The sequence below is a fragment of the Pseudopodoces humilis genome, chromosome 9 (genome assembly GCF_049639895.1).
Source record: "Pseudopodoces humilis isolate 2021_Gansu_Grassland_sample_001 chromosome 9, ASM4963989v1, whole genome shotgun sequence".
NCBI lineage: Eukaryota > Metazoa > Chordata > Aves > Passeriformes > Paridae > Pseudopodoces > Pseudopodoces humilis.
In genome coordinates, this window is record NC_142208.1 from 18,393,432 (window position 1) to 18,416,299 (window position 22,868).

General features: G+C 37.4%; 1 protein-coding gene across 4 annotated transcripts in view; it reads left to right on the forward strand.

Annotated features, from left to right (window-relative positions):
* The window catches only part of MAPK8 (mitogen-activated protein kinase 8), a 43,437-nt gene extending 22,141 nt beyond the window's left edge, over positions 1 to 21,296 (forward strand). For 2 of the 4 annotated variants that reach the window (XM_005520582.3, XM_088059972.1), the window contains exons 4-12: positions 882 to 940; positions 1,065 to 1,203; positions 5,869 to 6,034; positions 11,159 to 11,230; positions 13,048 to 13,230; positions 14,013 to 14,137; positions 15,104 to 15,167; positions 15,881 to 15,958; positions 16,393 to 21,296. In XM_005520582.3, coding sequence (XP_005520639.1) covers positions 882 to 940; positions 1,065 to 1,203; positions 5,869 to 6,034; positions 11,159 to 11,230; positions 13,048 to 13,230; positions 14,013 to 14,137; positions 15,104 to 15,167; positions 15,881 to 15,958; positions 16,393 to 16,538 — 1,032 coding nt within the window. In that variant the 3' untranslated portion in view covers positions 16,539 to 21,296. Of the gene's footprint in view, positions 1 to 881; positions 941 to 1,064; positions 1,204 to 5,868; positions 6,035 to 11,158; positions 11,231 to 13,004; positions 13,231 to 14,012; positions 14,138 to 15,103; positions 15,168 to 15,880; positions 15,959 to 16,387 lie in introns of all 4 variants that reach the window. The other 2 variants (XM_014250240.2, XM_088059973.1) reach the window with 2 other exon arrangements.
* The last annotated feature ends 1,572 nt before the right edge of the window (positions 21,297 to 22,868 follow it).

Genomic DNA, 22,868 nt, shown 5'->3' on the forward strand with positions numbered 1-22,868 from the left:
GCACCCAGGAGAAAAAAGAAATAAACTGTAATACCTTTTTTTTTTACCCTGATGCATGAATGAGTTTAGAATCTTGTGTTGTGACAGTGGGGAGCAAATAGGTGATAAATTTATTGGAGCTGAATTGCAGAAGGCTGGTGTTGGCCATTTTATTCCTTCAGAGTCAGATGTGTGCAGTCTTCTTAACCTTCTGTTTTAATCTCCCATCAGGAAGATGTAATTTCTCCTGGCTGCTAGGGAGGGAGAGTGTCATAGGAAACTTACTCTGTATTCTAGCTTCTTGGGAAAATTTTGTAACTTTTCTCAGACAGGGATTCTCTGAAGGATGTTCCACATAATAGTGTCATTTGTATGATAGTAAGCTATTGCATGCCTGCCTGATTCTTGATGAGTAGTAGTTTGGCCTCTTCCTGTACATCCCATCCATTCTTAATTCAGAATGTCCTAGAGCATCTGTAAGAACCTGTTTTTCTGTTTGGATGAAGTTGTTTCTTCACCTTTGTCAGTGGCAAAGTAGTATCCTTTAGGGAGTCTTCATCAGGTTTTCATTTTATTATTCCTCAGGTACAAAAAAAAATTTACCAGGTCTTCAAACTGAAAGGAGGGGGAAGAGTGACTAAGCTCCTTTGGTTTTAAGATTTTAGTATCATCTTGTTAACACACAGAGTGTCTTTAGACTATGTGATTTGTCCAGGAAAAATACTCCTTCCAAAATCATTTGTATCTGTTTGCATCACATTAGGCCTGGTTGAGCTACTGAGTATCTTGAGCTTTGTGTATACCAGGAGGTTCATATCAGAATAATAGTTACCAGTTTTGAAACATTGACTCTGCAACTTTGCTATTGCTGTGGTGCAATTACCCTTCCTCTCTCCCTGCAGATAATTGGCCTGCTGAATGTGTTCACACCACAAAAATCCCTGGAAGAATTTCAAGATGTGTAAGTCAGATTTGAGCTAAAGCTGAGAATTTATTTTTAAAGTATTCATATGAAAAGATGAGCAGGAGAGAGAATACAGTAAAATGGCAATATTATCTGATTATTCTTTTTTTTTCTTCATAAGCTACATAGTGATGGAGCTCATGGATGCAAATCTCTGCCAAGTGATTCAAATGGAGCTAGACCATGAACGAATGTCCTATCTCCTTTATCAAATGCTGTGTGGTATCAAACATCTTCATTCAGCTGGGATTATTCATAGGGTAAGTGAACTAAACTGTATAATTTGCATTGCACCTGGTTTTATCTTGAGTATTTAAAAGATAAAAGAAGTTAGAAATAGGAGCATGAAGGGTGTGTCATAGCCTTGTCCCATAGGCAGGGAGAGGAAATCATAACACCTTTTTCCAGGGTAATTCTGGAATGAGCCTTTTGAATGTTAAAATGATTTGATAATGATCTGCACAGAGCAAACTGAAGATTTTTGCAGTGAGTTGCATTACCTCCTCTAATTCTGTATAATGTTCTACTTTAATAGTCATGGCAGGAAAGGGTATCTGGAAGCATCTCTGCCTTTATTGTTTTGGTAACCAAACCTGAAATCCCATCTTTTGAAAGAACTGCCCATTTTATTTCTGCTCCTTTACTAGCAGAGTAATGAATAACTATATGAAATGTCCAGGTAAGGAGATGATAATAACGACTTGTAACTGGAACTTGGATAACTGTGTATCACAAATCATTCACTCAGATGGCTAACAGGCAAAACTGACTACAGCTTTTTAAATGGCATGTGGGTTTCAGTCTAGTCAAGAGATTTTGAATTAAAGGTTGCCTGTTCAAGTTGAGCATGTCGTATGTAATGGTATATAGATTAAAGATTGTTTGAGATTATCTGATCATAACTTTCCAAGTATAATCTTGTCAGTTTGGGAAATGGTAAGCTTGTATTTTTATAGTACTACATTTTTCACTGTGGCTTTTTTAAGAGTTTGAGATGTTTTAATTTCTGAAGCAATAGAAAAGATTTAATTAACCTTAGTGACGTGGGGTGGTTTCAGTCCTTACTACACAGTCTTCCTCATGATGTGCACAGGAAAGCAGATCACAAATGGCCATTCTGTGCACTACCACAGGAATTGCCACGTTAGGATGCTTGTCGAGGTCAGTGGTCCACTATATCGTGACTGGGGTGTTGAATGGTCTGCAAGCTGCATTTGCAGTCTGACATTCCTGTTCAGTGTGCCATCTTTTCCCCAGAGAAACAGGGACAACTATTTGAATAGAAGTACAGCTTGAGTGGGCAAATGCTGCTTTCTTTTGCTCAGCTAGTTCTCGTACTCATCAGCTGCTTCATTCCAGTGAGGAGCTCAGGGAATGAAGGTGAAACCTTCCTTCTTGCATTCAGTTTCCCTGCTCTGTTGGAAGAGATGGGCAAGGGAGAGAGAAGCATTGCCTGCAACTAGGCATTGTACCTGATGCTGTTTAGTCTGCTTGTGGGCATTTGAGATGGTTCACTTGGGCTTTTTGCATTATTCTGGGAATGCTCAGCAAAACAAGGCTGTTTCACTTACTGTTGTGGTACTATATTTGCCTATGACTGAAATTACGCAGCCCGTGGTGTTCTAATGTATGTACCAGTGGGTCTGAAATAATGGTTTGTATGCAGTTTCACATTTCCTCTTCAATACTTGCATATGCACGTTTAATGCTGTGGATTTTCCTAGGTCTCTTTTAGTTTCAGTGTATTGTCTGGACGTGCTAGAGTAGGTAAAGTAAGAATATCTCTCTGTGGATCTTAGCACAAGCTTAAGGGAGTTTCTAAAAGTGTGCTTGCCTCAGGGTGGTTTGTACCCCTCTGAAGTAGGCATTGATCCTGTAGAAGTTGTGGATAAATTTAAACATTTTTACAGTTATAGAAAAGAGGTAACTATTTAGGTAGTTGGGCAAGAGTAAAGACAGCTTTGAGGATAGAATTCCTGCCTCTGTAAATGGGTTGCGTCTTTGAAATGCTTCCTATCATACAGGGATAAACTGTCCTAAAGAGACTAAATACAATTGCTATGTAAATAGCACCATATGTATGCATGAATGCTTTTTAAAGGACATGTGCAGATACTTTTGAAGGACATTTCACTTGCATTGCCTTCCTTGTAGATTTTCAGCTGACAGCTTCTTAGACTTCGTTAGAAAATTGAGTATATTCAGGCACAGCATTACCTGCTGTGTGCATTGTGCCTTTTTACTTCAAGGTGCAAAGTGCCAAAGTTTTGTTTCTCTGTGGAGGACGCTGAACAAAACCTTGGAGTACAAGGAAGGTATCCTGCAAAGGCACACATGTCACGCAGAGTGGATGGCTGCAGTGGTAACTCTGTACCACTCTTCTGGGCTCTCAGCACCAGTCCTTAGTGTCCAAGTCTAATTACTTTTTCGAAACTTCTTAAACATAGCCTGCGATACTGTGGCTGCCCAAGGAGCATTCTGGCTATCAATCTAATGTTCTACTTTAAAGATCTCTAAAGCTTTAAGCTTTTTTTGTTGTTGGTAGTTCTACACCTTTTTTAACTGGGTTCTTCAGCTTCTCACATAGCTGTGGTAATCTCACCACCTCAGTAATTTTTTAAAGCTGGTTGAATGACTGAAATAAAAATCTGTTTATGAGCTTTATAGCACTGGATACTGCTTGCCATAGAAATAAGTGATTTTTCTAATAGCAAGCTAGAGGCATGGAACAAAACAGAGAACAAATAATGAGTTTGTCAACTTCACCTTGAAGTTGTAGGGGCAAACTTAGTTGCCACATCAATGGGTAAAGATTTGACCATAACTTTGCACTGACTTTAACAGATGTTGGCAAATCAACATTACTGTGTTCCAAACATTTTGCAGAGATGCAATTTCCAGCCAATATAGAAGTACACATTGTATAATCTGAGGATGAATGATCAGCATTGCAGAGTTGTGCCTCACTGACTTTGAGGGACACAGAGTGTCTCATTAGTCTCGCATCGGGGCTCTGAAACATTGAATTCTGCCCGAATTTCAGTACTTAACAAAGGGGCCTAATTACGGAAGCCCTTCACAAATCTGTTAGAAAGAGAAAAGCCCACAGAAGCCATGAATTACCCTCCAGAGATGTCCCTGTCTCCTTGTCTGGCTAATGGGGAGACAGCCATGCAAGAATCTGTTTCTTAAGCACTGACATTTTACATTTTCAAGGTTCAGTGAGAGATTTTTTGCTATAGGTTCTGGTTATATTTATCCATTCTAATTAATTTGATCACTCCTGAAGGAGCTTTGAGTTTCTGTTTATTTAGTAGAAGATATATATATATATATATATATATATAAGGGATGCAGGTTTTGCATAGCTGCATGAATTTGAATGTAGTGTAAGTCAATTCATCATTTTGATCCTAGGCTTCATGACAGCTACATATGGTGTTCAGAAATAAGGATGGACAGCATTTGGTAAGCAAAGAGAAGATCTCTTAACATTTTGAGTGTTAATCCTGTAGCTTTGGGAAGGATGAGTGTAGTTAATACTGTGAGCATGCACCTGGCATTCTGCAGTAAACATCCTGAAAATAATAGAAGTGTGCAGAAATAAAGCTGGTAATAACAAGGACTGTAGCAGAATCTGAGACGTGCATATTAAATAGCCAGAAGGCCTTATACAACTTAAATTATTTTGTGGTGTTTGAGAATGTTTTAAGCTGAAGTTGTCTGCAGAGTCCTTGTGTGGAAATGCATGTGTGAATATGTATGCATGCAAGGCTTTTAACTAGTCATTAAAATTCTATTGTTCTGGAACTCTTTTTGTTGTTTCCTCTCTATATTTAATGCAGTTTTCATAGCATTATGAGGAGATTGCTGAAAGCCATCCAAGTACAAATGAAAACCACATAAATCCTGCAGATACCTACCTTTAAGTCTTTAAGAAACAATGACAGATAGGGCTACTTATCAAATGCTTTCCGCTCAAGGGCTGGAGTCCTCTGTCAGATCTCAGGTTTTTCTCTCATTAATCTCAGTAGAGTGTGGGCAGGAGGTTTCTTAGTCTTGTCTGTGTTGTCCTATGTGCTGTGAATGATTTTATGATAGCAAGGTTATTCTGAAGTTACTCTGTAATATTTACTCTGGGACATTCAGGTGTTTGTAAGATCCTGCTGAGGTGATGACAGAGAAAGCCTGTGTAGTGTTTGTATAAATAAATGTTGCAAAGCCAGTATTGTCAATAGGGTTCAAGTGTAGAGAATAGTTACCATGTTGCTAACCAAAACTATCTGAAGCTATGTCAACATTTTCCGCTCCACTTTAATGATTGTGGTAGTTTTTGGCAGTTTTTCAATGGTGCCTTTTTGGGTTTGGTTGCCAAACTTAGTATAAAACCAAGTCTTAAATTGGAAAGTAAAACCATGTGGGCATGGAGATTTCTTTTCTGTTCAGAGAAATATATTGGTTCAAAAGAGGTAATGTAACCTCAACTAGCAAATAAACCTTTTACATTCATTATAATTCTAATAATTCTTGTATCAAGATGATTATTGAATTAAGTGATTGTCATGTTACTTGTGTTCTGCATTGTAGTGATAATTATTGTTCCAGTGAGCAGTTTCTAGACCTTTCCTCAGAGCTAACACTTCTTACTAACCTCAATTTATTTCAGACATTGCTAACATATCTTGTAATGCTGGTTGTATTTTCCTTCTTTAATTGCTATGTAAATATACAAGCACAATAAAGGAATTAATTCTGTAATCTGCTGAATGCACATAAATTGATGCAAGGGGAAAAGAGCTGCAGTTAGAGGAATAACCTAGTTGTGTGCATGGGATTTAATGTTAGCAGTGTTATCTTTTAAAAATGTGAACCACAGACTACTTTGTGCTTGTCTTAGCAGTCATATATGATGTTTCTTTTTAAAGGATTTAAAGCCCAGTAATATAGTAGTAAAGTCAGACTGCACTTTGAAGATTCTTGACTTTGGACTGGCCAGAACTGCAGGAACTAGTTTTATGATGACGCCTTATGTAGTGACTCGTTACTACAGAGCACCAGAGGTCATCCTAGGGATGGGATACAAAGAAAACGGTCAGCAAATATAGTCTTTCTTTGGCATAGCTTTATTTTTTTTTGTTTGGCACACCACATTTTACATGTTAATGTTTTTTTCAAGCTGTAGAAATTTTATAAATTAGTCTTGTGACCAAAATGCAGATTCTGGATACACCAATTTGTTTATTCAACTCAACCCATTAGAAAAAGTTTGCATTTAATAGGAGCGGAAATCGAGGGCCTTGTTTGTTTAAAAAATTAAATAACTTCCTTGGTACATTACATGACAGGAAGAACTGGAAATATATTTTCTTAAAATGTGGTATGTACTTTGTATCTGACTTTTGTATGTATCTGACTTTATTCATGGTGAAGATGTAAATTGTGATTTATCAGTAGATAGGTGTACTAAATGGGATGCTAAATAACTGTATTGGGTATGGCCTTTCAGGAAGTAGGGAGCATAAAGTCTACTGAGGAACCAGCAAGCTAAGATTACTTACTGTGGCATTGCTTTTCATTAAAACCAGCCTCCTTTAGGCTTTTTGCATTAAAAAAGTGCATTAAACATTAAAAGTGCATTAAGTTCTTAATGCTGCTGAATGTGAAAAACGAGGTTCACATATTTTTTATAGAATTTCAAAGTTTAATAAAAAGACAATTAAGAGATAGAATTAAAGTCAGGTATACAGATACGGCCGGGTGTCTCTGCATTCAGCCAAGAGAGCACACCTACTAACAAAGGATCGTCCCTTAAAAACAGAACCCTACTACATATCCATAAATTCTCATACATATTCATACATTCTTCTTAGGATTTTTGGTGTTCTTCTGTTTAGTTTTCTCTTGCCCCCTTCCCACTAGATCGATCTTTTTGGCGCCATCGAGATTTACATTCCCTGATAACAGAAATGCAATAAATTCCTCCCCCAAAACTCTGGTTACGGCAGTCTTCATCTGGATAAGATAGTTTCCGAATGCAGGGGGTCTCTAGCTATCTTTTTTGGTCTTTGGGTAATACAAACAAAAATAGTTTTGTTTTAATACTATGCCATAGCTTAACATATATGTATATACCACTATTTCTAAGTTTCATCAATAACGGAAATAAAGGAAACTATATAAATACAGCTAAATTTTCTAATCTTATACATATAACATTCATTATAATATTTGTGAAAAGCCAGTAATATGATATGTATCTATAACACTGAAGAAAAACTCAGTAACATACTTGAGACAAGCAGACAGAGAGTACTGTTGTGATGCATCATAGATTCTTTGAGATCCATGACAAATTGCAAGGGAATTTTACTTTGCATACACATCCTCCTCACCATACTCACTCTGTTACCAGTCTGCCTCTCAGTATCTTCTACAGAAAAATAATAAAAGATCTGTCATCTGAGGGAAACACAAGTTTCCCTATCATCAAGTACATTGCACCTTCAAGGAAACAGCCAGTGGTACCCATTAGGAAAACAAAGTGACGTCTCATTCCTGACACTCTATTGCAGCGCCCTGATTCTGCTGCCATTTCACGCTGTGTGTCCCCGTGCTCAGGCAGCTCCCTGGTTCCACTTGTCAGCACCTCAGTGTGTGTTTGAAACTCTTCTGGTCAGGTCTCCAGGGAGGCCCTGAGCTGTCTCCTGGGGATGTGAGGTGTGGCTCCTCACCTCCTGACACAACTGGGGCTTGCTCTGCCTTTCAGCATTCCGGTCTGCAAACTTGCCTGGCAACTGCATACCATTGCAGCAAGGGACTTTCAGGTGTGTGTGAATAGTGCTAGTGGTGAAACAAGCCAGATCAAAGGAATGAAAGTGGATCTTTACTGCAGGACTGTGATTTTTATTTGTTTGGACTGTTAGTGTGCATGAGAGGATGTCGTATACTTCTTCAAATGTCCTCTGTGGTTGACTGTTTTTCTGTAATTTAGGAGTCACAGGCTGAGTAGAGCAAGTTAGTTATTTTTTTCAATTGCCAAAATTTTCTAGATTTGCAAATTTAAGTTTGTCTTTTTTTTGCCCCAAGACTTTATGTTGGCTATTTAAGGGACATTAAAGAAAAGTACCTAAAGCTGTAGTAGTGAGTCAGGCAGCTGTCTTACAGAAGGAATTGATAAAATGAAAGTCACAAGTTTTCTGACTCAGCTTGCCCATTTTAAATTTTTCTCTTAAATAGTAAGTAATTTTGGGTTGAAAAAGTATGGAACATTCTTTCCCCTACTGGAGTTAGACTGTATTCTAGAGTATCCTGCCAAACTTGTGACAATCCTGTTCCTTATGGAAGCGTGAGTTGTGTTGTGCATCATAAACAATAATAATTTACTTTCATTTGAAAAGCTAAGTCTTCCCAAAGCCAATTACGTGGCCATTGAAATGAGAGTGGCACTTCTGGAGGATGTAAATGTATGGAGTGAGTCCAAAGCCAATTACATTCTCATACATACAGTTCTCATTAGAAAGCAGTTTACATGAGCTGTTAAGTCTTCTCAGCCAAGGATTTTGTGAAGCTGCCATGACAGGGAGATGGGTATCAAAGATGCACTTAGAGTAAGAACCATGGGCTGTCCAGGAGCCTCACCTGTTAGTACTGATGCATATTATAGCCCATCACACCCATAGTTAAATTAACTGTGAACTTTTTTAATGCAGAATTAAATATTGAAAATTGGCAGTTAACTAATGGTTACAGGGTTCTCTGGCAGTTTCCTGCAGTTCGTGCCCTGCTGAACTTGTGGGAGGATTGCAATGTGTATTTTGATGACTGAGTTAATGTACTGCAGAGCAACATTTTTTTGGTGCTATACTACACAGATGGAGAATCTTCAATTGTTTTAAAGCTAGCAAGGAACCCAAACAAATACAGAATTAACTTTTATGTAGGGTTTGTTACCAAAGGATGTTTGAGGATGTCACATTAAGAAACCAACTAAAGGACATCAGAACTGTGCTCCTTAACAGATTTATGCACTGCTATGTCCATGATTATCAACAAGGAAACACTGAAAAGCAAGGAAAGTCCTAAGCACTCTGATACAACTACTTTTACATTTCCTACTAGGTAGATTTGGTTTAAACTTCATTTTCACATGGTATTTTTTCTCCTAGAATTATAAACTTCAGTAAGTTCTCTGCATGGGCTTAAGAATAAAATTGACTCCTTATGACAGCAATAGATTTTTTTAAAGTATTTTTCAAATCTGTAATGAGATTTTAGTCTTCTGTGAAAGTGTTCACAGTGGCATTAGTTCAGCTTGCTACAAAAGTGAGACATCTGTAATTAGACAGGTTTTTTGATTTAATGAAAGCAGCAAATCAAAGCACCACAAAACATCTCAAGTGTGATTTTGTAGAGATCAACCAGTAGAATGCTTTATCATGTTATACACAAGCTAATTACAAGAGATTTGGGTATATTTTTGTTTGTGATTAAGGTTGTTTAGCAGATAAGTCAACATTCAGCATTTTTTTAAAAAGTCAAATGCGAAACTTGGTTTTCTTTCTCTAAGCCAAAGAATATGTACTTGAGTATTTGAAAAAAAGTTTTTAAAGAAAAAAGAGCACTAAAGTAAGGTGTTGACAGTATTTTTTTAAATGAGCAAGGCCCTTAATTTTGACCTATTAATATGCACAACTATGAACTCCTGTCATATTATCTAGATACTATTTTAGAGGAACTTAAAGGAGAAGGAATATTGAAAGATAAGAAGCAATATTGTTTGCTTGACATTGTTGAGCTCCTTCAGAATATTTACATATAATTTTTACTATACAGTTGTTGTCACTTAAATTCCCCCTCTTGTTTGCTTAATTGAAATTCCAGTGTCATATTTGGCATAAAAATATTTATAATAATAAAATTTAATTGTTGTGACTTCAAGAAAACTTTTGCATAAGGAATTAACAATACCTCTGAAAGTAACTGCAAAAGAAATTGGCTTACCTGTACAAAGTAAACTTGTGCATCTTTATGTCTTCTGAGTGATTTATTTTAAGGTAATGTAGAAAATGCATATTTCATTTTTTAAAAACTGCTTTTGGGTTTTTCTTTTGCATAAAATGTTATTACAGCATAACTGGAGAAATATTTAAAAAAAAATTATATGAACTGAAAATCTAGGAGCATACTAACATTGTCATTAACTGATCCTCTAAAATTCTAAGTGATATTTTACTGATTCTGTTTGCTTTTTATTAAAAGCGAGAGAGAGAGATGCATGGTAATCTGACTTCTAGGAAATACTTGATATCAAATTGTAATACCTATGTAATACCTAATTAATTGTCCTAAAAAGTGTGAACTGTTTCAATAGACAATATATTTAGAGGTCAGTTTACTTAGTTACTTTTAGAATTATTCCTATAATTACAATGGAATTACTTTCAAAGAATCAATCTGTCTTTGGTGCTTGAGTCTATTCTCTTGGCAGAGGTACCTTTGAAGCCTCCAGCCTTGGAGAAGCTTTACTCTGTTTGATTTGTGTCTCTCTCTCTCTCTCTCTCTGCTCAAGCTCTTGCTCTAGCACTACAGTAAACAAAAGGATGTTTTTCTGCCTTGTATTTGAGACAGTTAAAAGCTAATCCTTACACATGGTGTATGTTAAACTGTTTTCATTGATTAATACAAAGACTTGCTCTTCTTCCTGTGCTGTCTCTGCAGTTTATAGGATGCAGTCATGTTATGCTTCTTTTAATTTTAAATGACCGTTTGCTTTGCTTTTCCTTCTTTTTGTGCTACAAACATAGTGGATTTATGGTCTGTGGGGTGCATTATGGGCGAAATGGTTTGCCACAAAATCCTCTTTCCAGGAAGGGACTGTATCCTTGTGCTGCTGCAGCAGGTTGAATTAGTTAGGAAGTGATTAACCTTTTTATTGATGTTGTCATGAAGATGCATATTGTACAATTTTTTTTTTTATTAAATGAACATAGATTTTTCTTGTGATACACATAAAAAAAAATCATTTATATTCAGGCTGCACCTAGCAGTAGGACATAGTCTCTGCTGGTCCTGTAGTTAGCATACATTCACCTTCACTCATTTTCATTGCACATGCTTTTTATAGTCACTTCATGTGTATATGTGTGTCTAGATGTTTTTATTTATTTTATTTCAGTAACTATCTTTTATGTTAATATCATTGCATTTTGTTTTCAGTTGACATTTGGTCAGTTGGGTGCATCATGGGAGAAATGATCAAAGGTGGTGTTTTATTTCCTGGTACAGATCGTATCCTTACCCTTGGCCTAGGATATAGTTGTAAAAGGTCAAAAGATACTGCAGTGATACAGTGCCAGATTAAGGTGGTTCTAATTTTTAAAATACTGGCTTTAAGCTGCCTTTTAAAATTGCAGTTTGCAAGTTCATTATATACCACTGGGGCAAACAGTTTCCTTTTTCCTTTTTTCCCCTCCTCTTTTCTTTTTCTAGTATAATAATATAGTCCCTATCCATACTTTTGAATGTTGTCATGCTATAGATAGACTTATTTTTGTTTAGGTGGTGTTTTCTTGGTTCACATGCATTGGGTTTTACTTTGGAGTTCATTTTTATGTAGTAATTTACTAATCTTGTGTAGTACCTGAGCATGTTAGTAGTTACTCTTCGCATTTTATAGAAAATATTTGCCAAAATTCCTAACCATCTTCATTAGTTACACTCTGGAGATTTATTTTTTGTATGCAGAAATGATCATGCAAGCAGCTTTCAGAAATACCTGGCATTTCTGTCTTTCTATTCCATGAATGGCTTGGTGTCTATATGGGTCGTCCTGTGAACTATATTTCAGATGAAGAGTATGCTCCAAACAAACAGAGCTGAAACCTCTAGATCATTGCTAAAATTAGTGAAAGTAATTGGATTTTGATATCCTATCTGTTTTACTATTACTTACAGAGCGTTTTTTAGATGCCATCAGAAATGTTTCCGGCTTTTACTGTTTAAAAATTGATATAGTACCATTTAGGGGTGAAAGTGGGGTGGAGATTTTTGAGTCATGGTAAGGAAATGCAGAGCATCCTTACTTTCACACAGCTCTGTTATTACATGAGCTGCACCATGCTTTGCTTTATGCATCTGGTTTGCTGGCATGGCTTTTCAATTTAGACTCAGTGCTGTACAATGTAAATAGTTCCTTTTGTCAAGGCCTGTACTAAAGCTCAGCAGAACTTCAGAATCCTTATATAGAAATCTGCTGCTAAGTTTGGAGAAAATAAGAGAGGGTCTGCTTCAACCCACTGTAGATTTAGGTAGCCTGGTATCTGGTGTTTGACGGCAGCCAAGAAGAGAGAGATGGAGAGTGAATTAGTGTCTATAAAATTCTATCTGAGTTCTCCCCCAGTACTGGACCATCTGCAACTAGCAATTCCTGAGTCAAACTTTTTTTGTTTTGGTAAAATGTATTAAATTCTTCTGCCCTGAAGTAGTCAGTCTCCCCTTTACAGTGTGTAAACTCAGTTAAGATGTTCTTTACGCATCCTTGAAGCTCTAACTTCATTCAAATCCCTGTCAATATTGTCACTGAGCTGTGTGGGCCAAGGCTTGGTCCTTTGTGTGCCCACTGGTGCTCAGTGTTGCATGTGCTTGGTGAGAGGTTGTCCAGGGCTGGGCTGAGCTACCAAGAGAAGAATGAAGGACAAAGCACCCATTTGGGGTCATTCTCAGGAGCACCTTGGTGATGTGTAGTAGCACACATCACCTTGACTGCTGTGAGTGTGTTTTCAGATCAGGGTTTTCCAGAACCTAGACAAGGATTTAAGTTAAATTTGTTATATTTAAATATTTTGTGAGTCTTCTAATATTCTGTTTCTCAGAATTATATCCTTTTCTAGCCAGAATGATTTTGAGTGAAATACATGTTGCCTTGACTACACTATCATAGTCTTGCTTTGTTTCACCATTTAAGAAAGTAGTCGTAAGTCATGATGATGAACTTGATACTTTATTATAATTTCCTGTGTTTTCTCTGTTGGTTATTTCATGTGGTTTTAACATAACTTTCTAGCTGAAAACCAGACACAGTGTTTTTCTTAGCTGCATAACCTTAGATATTGATCAATGGAATAAAGTTATAGAGCAGCTAGGAACACCATGCCCCGAATTTATGAAGAAATTACAGCCTACAGTCCGAACTTACGTGGAGAACAGACCTAAATATGCTGGATATAGTTTTGAAAAACTCTTTCCAGATGTCCTTTTCCCAGCTGACTCTGAACACAATAAACTTAAAGGTATGGTCTGTCTTCTGTGTGTTGTACGTTTTAAAAGTTTTAAAACTGTGGTATATTGAACAGAAATGTAGCTTGGTTTTATTCACCATAAAATTATCCTGCTAAGGTTCTAAATATTTATATCATGAGACGGGATGAACATGCTGACATGTGCTTGCCTTCACTTTCATATCTTCATGAGACAGATCCTATTCTTGGAGCTGTTATAAAGACAAGTAAATATCTATATTCTTCCTAATGACAGATGCCAACACAGTTTAGAGAAAAGGGGGAGGAGGTTGGAATAGAAGTTGTGTAGGCAGAGCAGATCCTTGTTCTCTAGGGATGAGAATAAGGGATTTATGTTCATAATACATAGATACCCTGTAGTTACTTCAGTGACTTACTGGTTCTAAAGGCCACCTAGTCAGTGGAGTCACTCAGGATTTTTTCTGTGACTAAAAGCTTGTGACAGAAAGGGGGCGGTAGGTGCTTGCCTACTGCTATTCGAGACAAGGCTGCACTGCCACCTGAGCTGTTTCACATAAGGATGTCACACCAAGGGACACTGCATGCTGAAAATGGATAATGAAACATGTTTGACCCCTTTTCCACCTGTGCCATTCTCTTCAGATTTTTTTTCCAAAAAATTGACCACTCTCCTAAACCTCAAATTATGTGAGGGCTGCATAGACATCTGATTAGAACTTGATTGCTCTGACCCTTCTCTTTAAAAGTTTGAAACATTGTGTTATGTGTTCTATATATGGCAGTAATCTGAACAAAAAAATTTATTTTTGCAGCAAGTCAAGCAAGAGATTTGCTATCAAAAATGCTGGTTATAGATGCTTCTAAAAGAATCTCTGTGGATGAAGCCCTCCAGCACCCATACATCAATGTTTGGTATGATCCATCAGAAGCAGAAGCTGTAAGTTCTTGTTTTAGGTCTCTGCTTAGGAAGCTACTGTATAAAGCCACCTTACTGTGATGCTTTGTACAGCTGCTTGACAGAAGATCGTTGCACATTTCATTAGAAGCTCAACTGAGCCATAATTGTTTTTATTGATGTTAATAGATGTGCTTATTAGAAGTAGCATCAGGAATGGGCTGAGGTACCTGTCTCCATGTTTGTGTATCTCTGTGTCGGTGCATAATTGTGTATCATCTCTTGAACATGTAGTCATGCATCTGAAATATTTTATATAGGGTTCTAATGTATTGAGCTTTGGTTGTTTCAGTGTGATTTGATTGCCCTTGCTGGGGTTCTGAGGTAGAAGTAGGTATTTGCTTCCCAAGGAAGGAAAATACTTTCATTAGCTGTAGGAATTGATACTATTCTTCAACCAGAAATAAGTGTTTCAGCAAAATCTGGATACAAGATCTTGAGCTTTCAATTATTAAAACAAATGAACAGAGGGATTAATATATTTTTTTTCCTTTAAAATTTAGTTTCAGGATAATTTCAGCTTATGAGAAAAGTGTTTTTTTTTTAAAGAAGTTTGGTGATGGCCACTAAGAATAGAAAAAGCTACTTGATGTAAAGGGAGCAATTATAATTCTGCTGCTCTATAATAGCTAGATAGAAAATTTAGTAATTAACGGTAAGTAGCTAAAAAGAACTGCTTGTGCTGGAGACTGCTGCATTTAGGAGCTCTTCTACCAGACTGATCAGTTTATCTGTTAATTATTACTGTAATGTAAGCAAATTTATCAGAATAACTTCAAAGACTGTGGCAGCATCTAAAAAATAGGCTAAGTCCAAGTATGAATGGATATATAATAATGTAAATGTTACTTTTAAATCAGGTTAATGTTCTGAATGGTTAATTTAATTTTTAATTTATACTGGTTTGGTATCCCTTTTGATTGCTCTATGATGAGTTTCGTTTTTCAGCCTCCACCAAAGATACCAGATAAACAGTTAGATGAGAGGGAGCACACGATAGAAGAGTGGAAAGGTAAGAAAAGCATTTAAAGTATAATAAGGCTTTTGGGAGTGTGCTAGGCCCCAGTGAATATTGTTATTAAAGTTCTTCAGAGCATCCTAATAGTATTTACTTCATATGCTTGGATGTCAGGGGAACAGACCAGTGCTTCACAGCCTCTCAGTTGTTGGGACACAAACTTCTGCAAGGGAGATGAACCTTTGAAGTGAACTAAAGACCTGCTCATCTCAGTCACCTTTTGCAATCCACAGGACAGCATTTGTAGGGAGGGTAACTCTTCTGGACAAACTGCTACAATTGAAAAAGATGCAGGACCTTGAGCAGTGTAGTAATGCTGAATTAGAAGGACAAGTCTGACTGTTCCTAGCTCTTCCTTTGAGGGACTGCTGCTTGAGTTTCCCTTACCAAAGAATCCATTGATGAAAACTGAGTGGACCTTAAGGCTCAGCTTAGTCTTAGGTCTCCAAGCAGCCTGAATAAAAGAACCTTAGAGCAATGCCAGTGTGTTCTCAAGAGTGCTAGGCCACTGTAGCTCCAACAGAAAAGAATGTACATTTTTTTATCACTTGCCAGTTGTTGTGTAGCCTACAACCTATTGTTGAAAACTGATTCTGAGTGGTAATAAACCTATTAAATTTAAATGAATATTTTAATGGGATATGTATTATTGACCTAGTCTTCTGATTGCAAATTCATTTTTTGCCTTCCCTTCTCTGCATTTTCAGAGTTGATATACAAGGAAGTCATGGACCTGGAGGAGAGAACCAAGAATGGGGTTATACGTGGCCAACCAGCCCCTTTAGGTTGGTTACAATAAAAGCACAGTACAAGGCTTCACTGAGTTGTAGGTCAGGGGGAGTAAAGCTGATCAAGACATCCAAAAGTAACCTAACTCAAAAATATGGCTCTTAAATGACCTAACCTCTTCAACTGAAATATTGTATTTTTGAGTGGAATATACAGGGCTGACAGCTTTTTATGGATCTGTTCGATCCCCCTATCTTTGTCCCTGTGTAATTGATTCTTCATTCATTTCAGTTCTTGACACACCATCTGTTAAGCCCCACATTAAAGACTTGTGGGTTTTATTTATTTTGACAATGGATTGAGACACATCTCTTCAAACTTGCCAAAACAGGGAAAAGTAACAGCCATTAGGAAGAGACAGACTAATGCAAGTACTGAACTGTGCAACTGTATCTGCAACTGATTTGCTGTTTTGTTTCTCATAGCACAGGTGCAGCAATGATCAATGGCTCTCAACACCCATCTTCATCATCATCTGTCAATGATGTGTCTTCAATGTCAACAGATCCAACATTGGCCTCTGATACAGACAGCAGTCTAGAAACCTCAGCTGGACCTCTGGGTTGCTGTAGATGACTACTTGGTCTTTTGGGGGGTGGGAGGGGGGTCCTTTTAGTCATTAATAGGGCACTTTTAAAATTTGGTGGTATTTTTGAGTGTTTTTTCAAAAATAATCATGGAATTCATCATAAAGTGCTGTAATTTCAAACTGTACGTTGTGTTATAAGCAGCCACTTTCTTGCTGTAATTAACTGTAAAATATTAAACCTGGTAATTTTTATTGTGGTTTTAAAATCTGCATATTTGCTTTACTATTATGCTGCTGATCTTTTTTTACTGAATTTGTAAGATTTGTTTTATCAAAGCACATATTAATGTTGTGGTCATTACCATATGATGAATTATTTAAGATTTTATAGGTTTTCAATTTTTTAATTAGAATTTATTCTAGATGTTTTGTTCATGATATCCTTCAAAGTTTTATGCTTGGTCATACATCTTTGTCCAGGTGGAGGGGGAGAGAATTCAGTGCAGCCAGCTGTAGTTTCAGGCTTACTACTGTGGTGCTGGGTAGTGAACAAAATCCTCTTTTTATTTTGGCCATTTGCCTATAATACTTCAGCAAAACCAACAATTAGTGAGACTTTTTTCAGAGAAACAGAAAAAATCCTTTGCAGAGTTTCATCGTCTGAATGGGTTTATGAACTTAAGAAAGCAAAGCATATCTTCAAAGCTGCAGAAATATCCAGCCTAGCAGAGTAATGTGATGTTTTCTGCAGAGTTGTGGCATGCCAAATCTTGTGATCACCATAAAACATGAGGATACTTCATGAATAATACATTGCAATGCCAATAAACTGTTTACTTCTAGCTTGTAGCCTGGTTTTGTACACACAAAATGAAGTGTATCCAGGATGTTTAGACTGACAAGAGGGAAAATGAATATGCTGTAGCTATACTTTCATGTGAGACGTGATTATTGGGAGTTCTGGTTCTTACTAGTTTTGTCTACTAAGGCAAGTGCTTTTTGAGTGCTTTTTGGGTCAAAGAGGGAATGACATGAATGCAATAGGGGCAAAACTTTGGCTACTCTTTCTCCACCAAAAGTAACTGCTAAAAACCATGAAGTGGTAGGAGAACCTCAGGATTTCTGTAGCTAATGCATTAATTGAGCAATATATGCCATCCAAAGGAGGGATAAATAGTGCTGTATAAATTAATATTTCTCTCTTTCATTTCACCATGAGATCAGTGTAGCAGAAATCTTAGCAGTGGTTCATTTAAAGTCATAAATATTCAGTAGTTTTCATCAACAAAGCTCCAGGTTTCAATACACTTTTTAAACAAAAGATATATTGAGATATATAAAACAGTTACTAAATAGTCATGTAAGATGGTGCTGCTCCTTACAGAAGTATTTTAACTGTTTACATTTTATATTTACAGAATGATTTATGTATAACTGACTTAAGTTTATGTATGAGTTAAACAATCATTCAGAATTTATTTCTTTGGAAAATGCAGATTTTTAGTGAAGCTAGGCTGTATAATTGATTGCCTTGTGTAGATGCATATTTTGTGTAGTGAATTAGAATGTGAAGAGGAATTTGAATTAGTAAAGCTCACACAAATGGGCATAAAAGATACAGAAGTCTTGCCAGGCGCTGAGCATAAGCAACTAATGTAACTGCCTACAGAGGTCATCCAGGAGTTACTGGTGGTCTTCAGTGTGGTTCCTTCTGCTTGTTGGGTTAAATAAGCATCATTTTGAAGTTTTAACTGAAAGAGGAAAATTTGTCTTTGCAGTAAGTTTCAGAAGAACAGAAGTGATAGTAATGTCAATATGTAATATGTCTTTTTTAAAAAAATGCAGGGTTGCAAGGAATGGTAATGTCTCAAAGATAACTAAATTGATAAACTGCACAGTTGTTTTTGTGGCCTGGCTAGACTGCTGGTAAGTGCTGTATGCGTGTAATTTTGCTTTCCTCACTTTGTATCTAATATTTCAATATTGCCTTCCTAAGCCACATTTGTTAAGGCAATTATTTTTGCAGGATCCTGCCAAATTGTATATTACCTCAGAATAGGCAGGACAAGTTTGGATTCATCTAGCACTGGAATGTAGAAAATGTTGAACAGAGACCAACAGAACAGTCTATTTTGTAGTTTTTTTATCAAAGTTTAAGCTGTGAATTAAGCCAAAATTTTTGGTCAAACAACAGAACTCCATTGTGTTATAGGGTCAAGTGATAGTGTGGTCAGCACAGTGTAATGAAGTTAAGACTGACAAAAGTAACTTCTGATGCCTCTCAGTGCTGTTAAAAACAAATTGGTAAATATAGTTCCTATTTAAATTTATTTTAGACTCCACTGGATTGCAGTGATGATTGAAATATTTTGAAACTTAGAAATATTTTTTGCTATCACTTTCCAGTGTCCTAAATACAGAGTAACTGAACTGAGCTCATAAGCGCTAAGAGAAATTGAGCTTTTCTTCTTTCAAGGCAAGGTTAGTGAATGTGTGGAACTGCAGCCTGTTGCAGTGTGAGCAAGCTGTGCTTAAAGGGATTGCTTCAGTAGTGTCAGAGCTTTGCCTGTGGAAACCAAGAGTTCACTTTTGGCACCATCTTCACAGGAGTGTTGCTTTTTCTCTTTTTTTCAGTTGCTTGCATTTTAGGCAAATTAAAGTGATGGCAAATTTCAAAGACAAAATCATATTCAGTAATCAAATTATCACAACAGCATCCTAGTCTTCCCTTTTTATTTGTTGAAATATAATTTTTTTTCATGTAGGTGTACACTGCCACAGATAGCAAACAAATGGTTAACTGGAATTCAGCTGTCCTTGTCTATTGGTAGATTATATGCCACCTAATATGCTGTACAATATTAAAGAATTCTTAAGTTTTATTTTAGACTTTGATTTGGAATCTTCTCAAGACAACAGGCTTCACTGAAGTGCATGCAACTTTCTAAGGCCATTCCAATCCACTGAGAATTGATATGGATTGAATTATCATGAGCTGTCTGATCCTCACCTCAGGTGAGGTTCAAAGTTGAGCAGTAATAACAAGATTGATTTCTGCCTTCTCTGGGCAGAGCAGTGGCATCATGTAGCAAGGGTAAAGCAGCTGTTTCCTTTTGTAGAAGTAGGTTGTTCAAGAATTTGAAATAGAGATGGGGGGGTGGAATTAGTAACCTTAGGGTGTACTGGGATGCTGTGCTGGGAAATCTTTTATTGGTGCAAGACAGTGGGTCAGAGCTGATGTGTTTGTGTGTGTGAGCAGCTGTTCTGCCCAAGCACAGCTCCCTGCTGGAACATGCTCAGCCCTGGGTCACTCTGCTCAGCTGAGCAGACGTTGCACTCTGCCCTGCCCAAGCCTGGGCTTTTAGCTTTGAAGAACTTGTACTGTGTGAGATGCAGCAGCACCTGTGGTGTGGTGGGGGTGTCCTGTGCTGTGCCTGGGGTTGGTGGGGCCAGCACTGAGCACCTGGGCCGGGGCTCTGTGGAGATGGATGGACGGACAGATTGATTCAGCTCAGCAGTGCATGAAGAAAAAATGTCAAAAAACTCCTACAGGAGGATGGTCCTCCTCGGCCAGTAATCCAAAGTGTAGGACAGCAAATGTTTCTTGATAAAGTTCATGGGCAAAAGGGTGGGAGAAGGTTCAGCTTGTACTTGGTCTTACTCTTTCAAGTTGCTAAAGGGAGGGAATTACAGTTTCTAGATCTATTTGCTGTTGGCAGCAGCTTGTCCATGCTGTTACATTTTATTTTCCTGTCATTTTCCTGTCAGTGATTTGGTGCAGTTGAAGAAGAGCCTGTCTGTATTTTTCAGTAGGATTAGAAAGAGATTTTTATTGAAGCAGTGTGATAAGACTGTACTGCCTATCCAAATTTTCAATTAATTTAATTTATTCTTAGTTAAGGGCACTGGATAAAAGTGGTATTTTAAGTGGTCTCTCTCACTCCCTTCTCTTTGTATGTCTACATTAGAGAAATGTGTTATGAATCAGATCACATTGTGTTTCTCTTCTGCAGTTCAAAATTTAAGCTAGGTTTTCTTGAACTACCTCACACAAACTTTCTACGTTTCTTAAGTAAGCAAAGCTAACCCTTGCTATTGGAACTACACTGAATGTGAATAGAAAATACACCTCCATTAGAAAAACAAACATATTGGCCAATGTTGAGACAATATCAGTATGTTTCTTATCTATTTCACATAAGACGTTCATGTGTAATATAGAGCTTGTGTACAGTAATGTACATCTAGATTATTGTGTTAGCTGTAAATTGGTGATTTTATTATTGTAGTCTGGTTTTGTAGGGTAAAAATAGCTTACTAGTAATGTCAGCTCATCCTTTACATTTTACAAAAGGAATAATTCTTGGTAAGCTTTGCATACAGATGAATTACTTTTGTAGGCCCAATATCTAGTCTATTTTTGAGAGTTCTTTAACTTTTATTACTAAAGTTGAGAAAAAAAATCCCACCCCAATTATTGTTATCATTCCTTCTGCCCTTTTTGAAGTATATCCTTAATTTTATTATGTCCCAAGAAATATGAAGGGGAAGATACACCATTAAAAATACTGGGGAAAACTAATTTTTTTTCTTCCCCACATTTGATACCTTTTCCTGCTTTTCCTTTATTCCCTCCAAATAAGCTGTTGGTGGGCATTACTGAGAACATTGTGGGGTTTTTTAACTCATTCATGCCATAGGTCATTACATGTGCACCACTGGAATGTATACATTGTTATCTAGTATGTCAGTTGGTTATAATGATATTTTAAATAAAAAAGAAAAAAAAAAGTTTGACCACCATGCATTTAGTGTTTCTTCATTGCCAGGCTGTGATGGATTTCGTATGAATTGTGTAATAGGGCTGCATTTGAAATCTTATTAGTGAGACTCCTTCCTGAGAATTCTTCTGTTTTCTAATGGTAGTGTCCTGTCTTGTGTGTGAGCTCACTTGTGGGCAAAGTGACGTTTTTTTTCCGTTTCTCCATTCCCATGGACTTTGGATGTGCCACAGACTGTTAACAGCCACAGGTTCAGGGTCTTTGCTTCAAGTGGGAATCCATTCTTGCTTCCTTGCTGCCAGCTCCAGCTGGAACTACATTCCAGGAATTCCTGGAACTACAGTTGCTGAGAGCCTGTGCTGCTGAAAGGTAAGCCATGGGCTGCCTACTGTATGGGAGAGTCTCAACACTGCATATTGGAGAAGCCTGAAGGATCTGACTTCTGGAGAGCTGACTTGGATGCCTGGACCACTCACTGCACTGGCACTTCTCCCACAGGTAAGTCCCAACATAATGTATTTGATTGCCTTCACTTCCAGCAGGATTCCAGTGCTTCCTTAATGACTGGAGCTGCCCGTGAGCTGTGTTGGTGGTGCCTTTGTGTCCAGTTTCAAGGGAAAGCAACTGTGACCACCGTGTAGCCAGCTTTTTTTATCTGGGCCAGCAGTTTATGGGATGCTCTTCTAGGAGTGGTGGCACTCAGAAATGCTCCTCTTAATTTGCATATGTCAGTATAAAGTGCAGCCAGTTTCCAGTGCTATGTTATTACAGAGCAAGGCCAGAGAAAGTCATAGCTCTGCCCAGAGTTTGTCTGGTGGCTCGGGCTGAAACACGCCATAATGCTGCTGGCTTCAGTAGAACTTGCTTGTGAACATAGATAAGTCATTAAGCTATCCCTGTTCATTTCTGGTTTTGTGTTAGAACTGCCATGGCCTACCAAAGTTTTCTTTGTTATTCTGAAGTGTTGCAGTTTTGCTTTTTTTTAAAGCATATGCTTGTGTTGTTTTTCTTTCTTCACTGAAAAGTTCTTACTGTTTTTTTTTTTTTCCCGTATAATACAGGAAGAGATATTCCAGGCTGGGAAGATGGCACAGATGAAACTGTGGTAAAAATTTATCTATTCCAGGAACCTTCTGTCACATTTAATTAATAATAACCAAACCTGTATTGTGTAAACACTTGCTAAGAAAGCAGACGTTTAAATGAGGGACTGTAATGAGTGGGATGTCTGCAAAATAAGGAGTGGTCTCCAGTGCTTGCTGTGGGGAAATGTATTGGTGGGGAAGAGTATGGAAACAGGAATTAAAGGCAGGAAAGGGTGTATCATCTTCCTCATAAGGGCATAGTCTTCTTTGAAGCTTTGTACAAGTGGATCTCATTTCTTGCATAATTGCCCATATCAGGAATCTAGTGTTATGGTCCTGTTGCTGCACTTGAAGTTAAACTGAATCCACTGTGGTGCATTTTAGTGTGAACTGCATTGTTTGCAGCTTCTTGCCAGGTTTATATACTGCAGTGGCTCATCTTCAAAAGCAGCTAAAATTTATTCCTCATGAACAAGACCCATAGATGTTGCTGGAGCACAAGAGCCAGTCT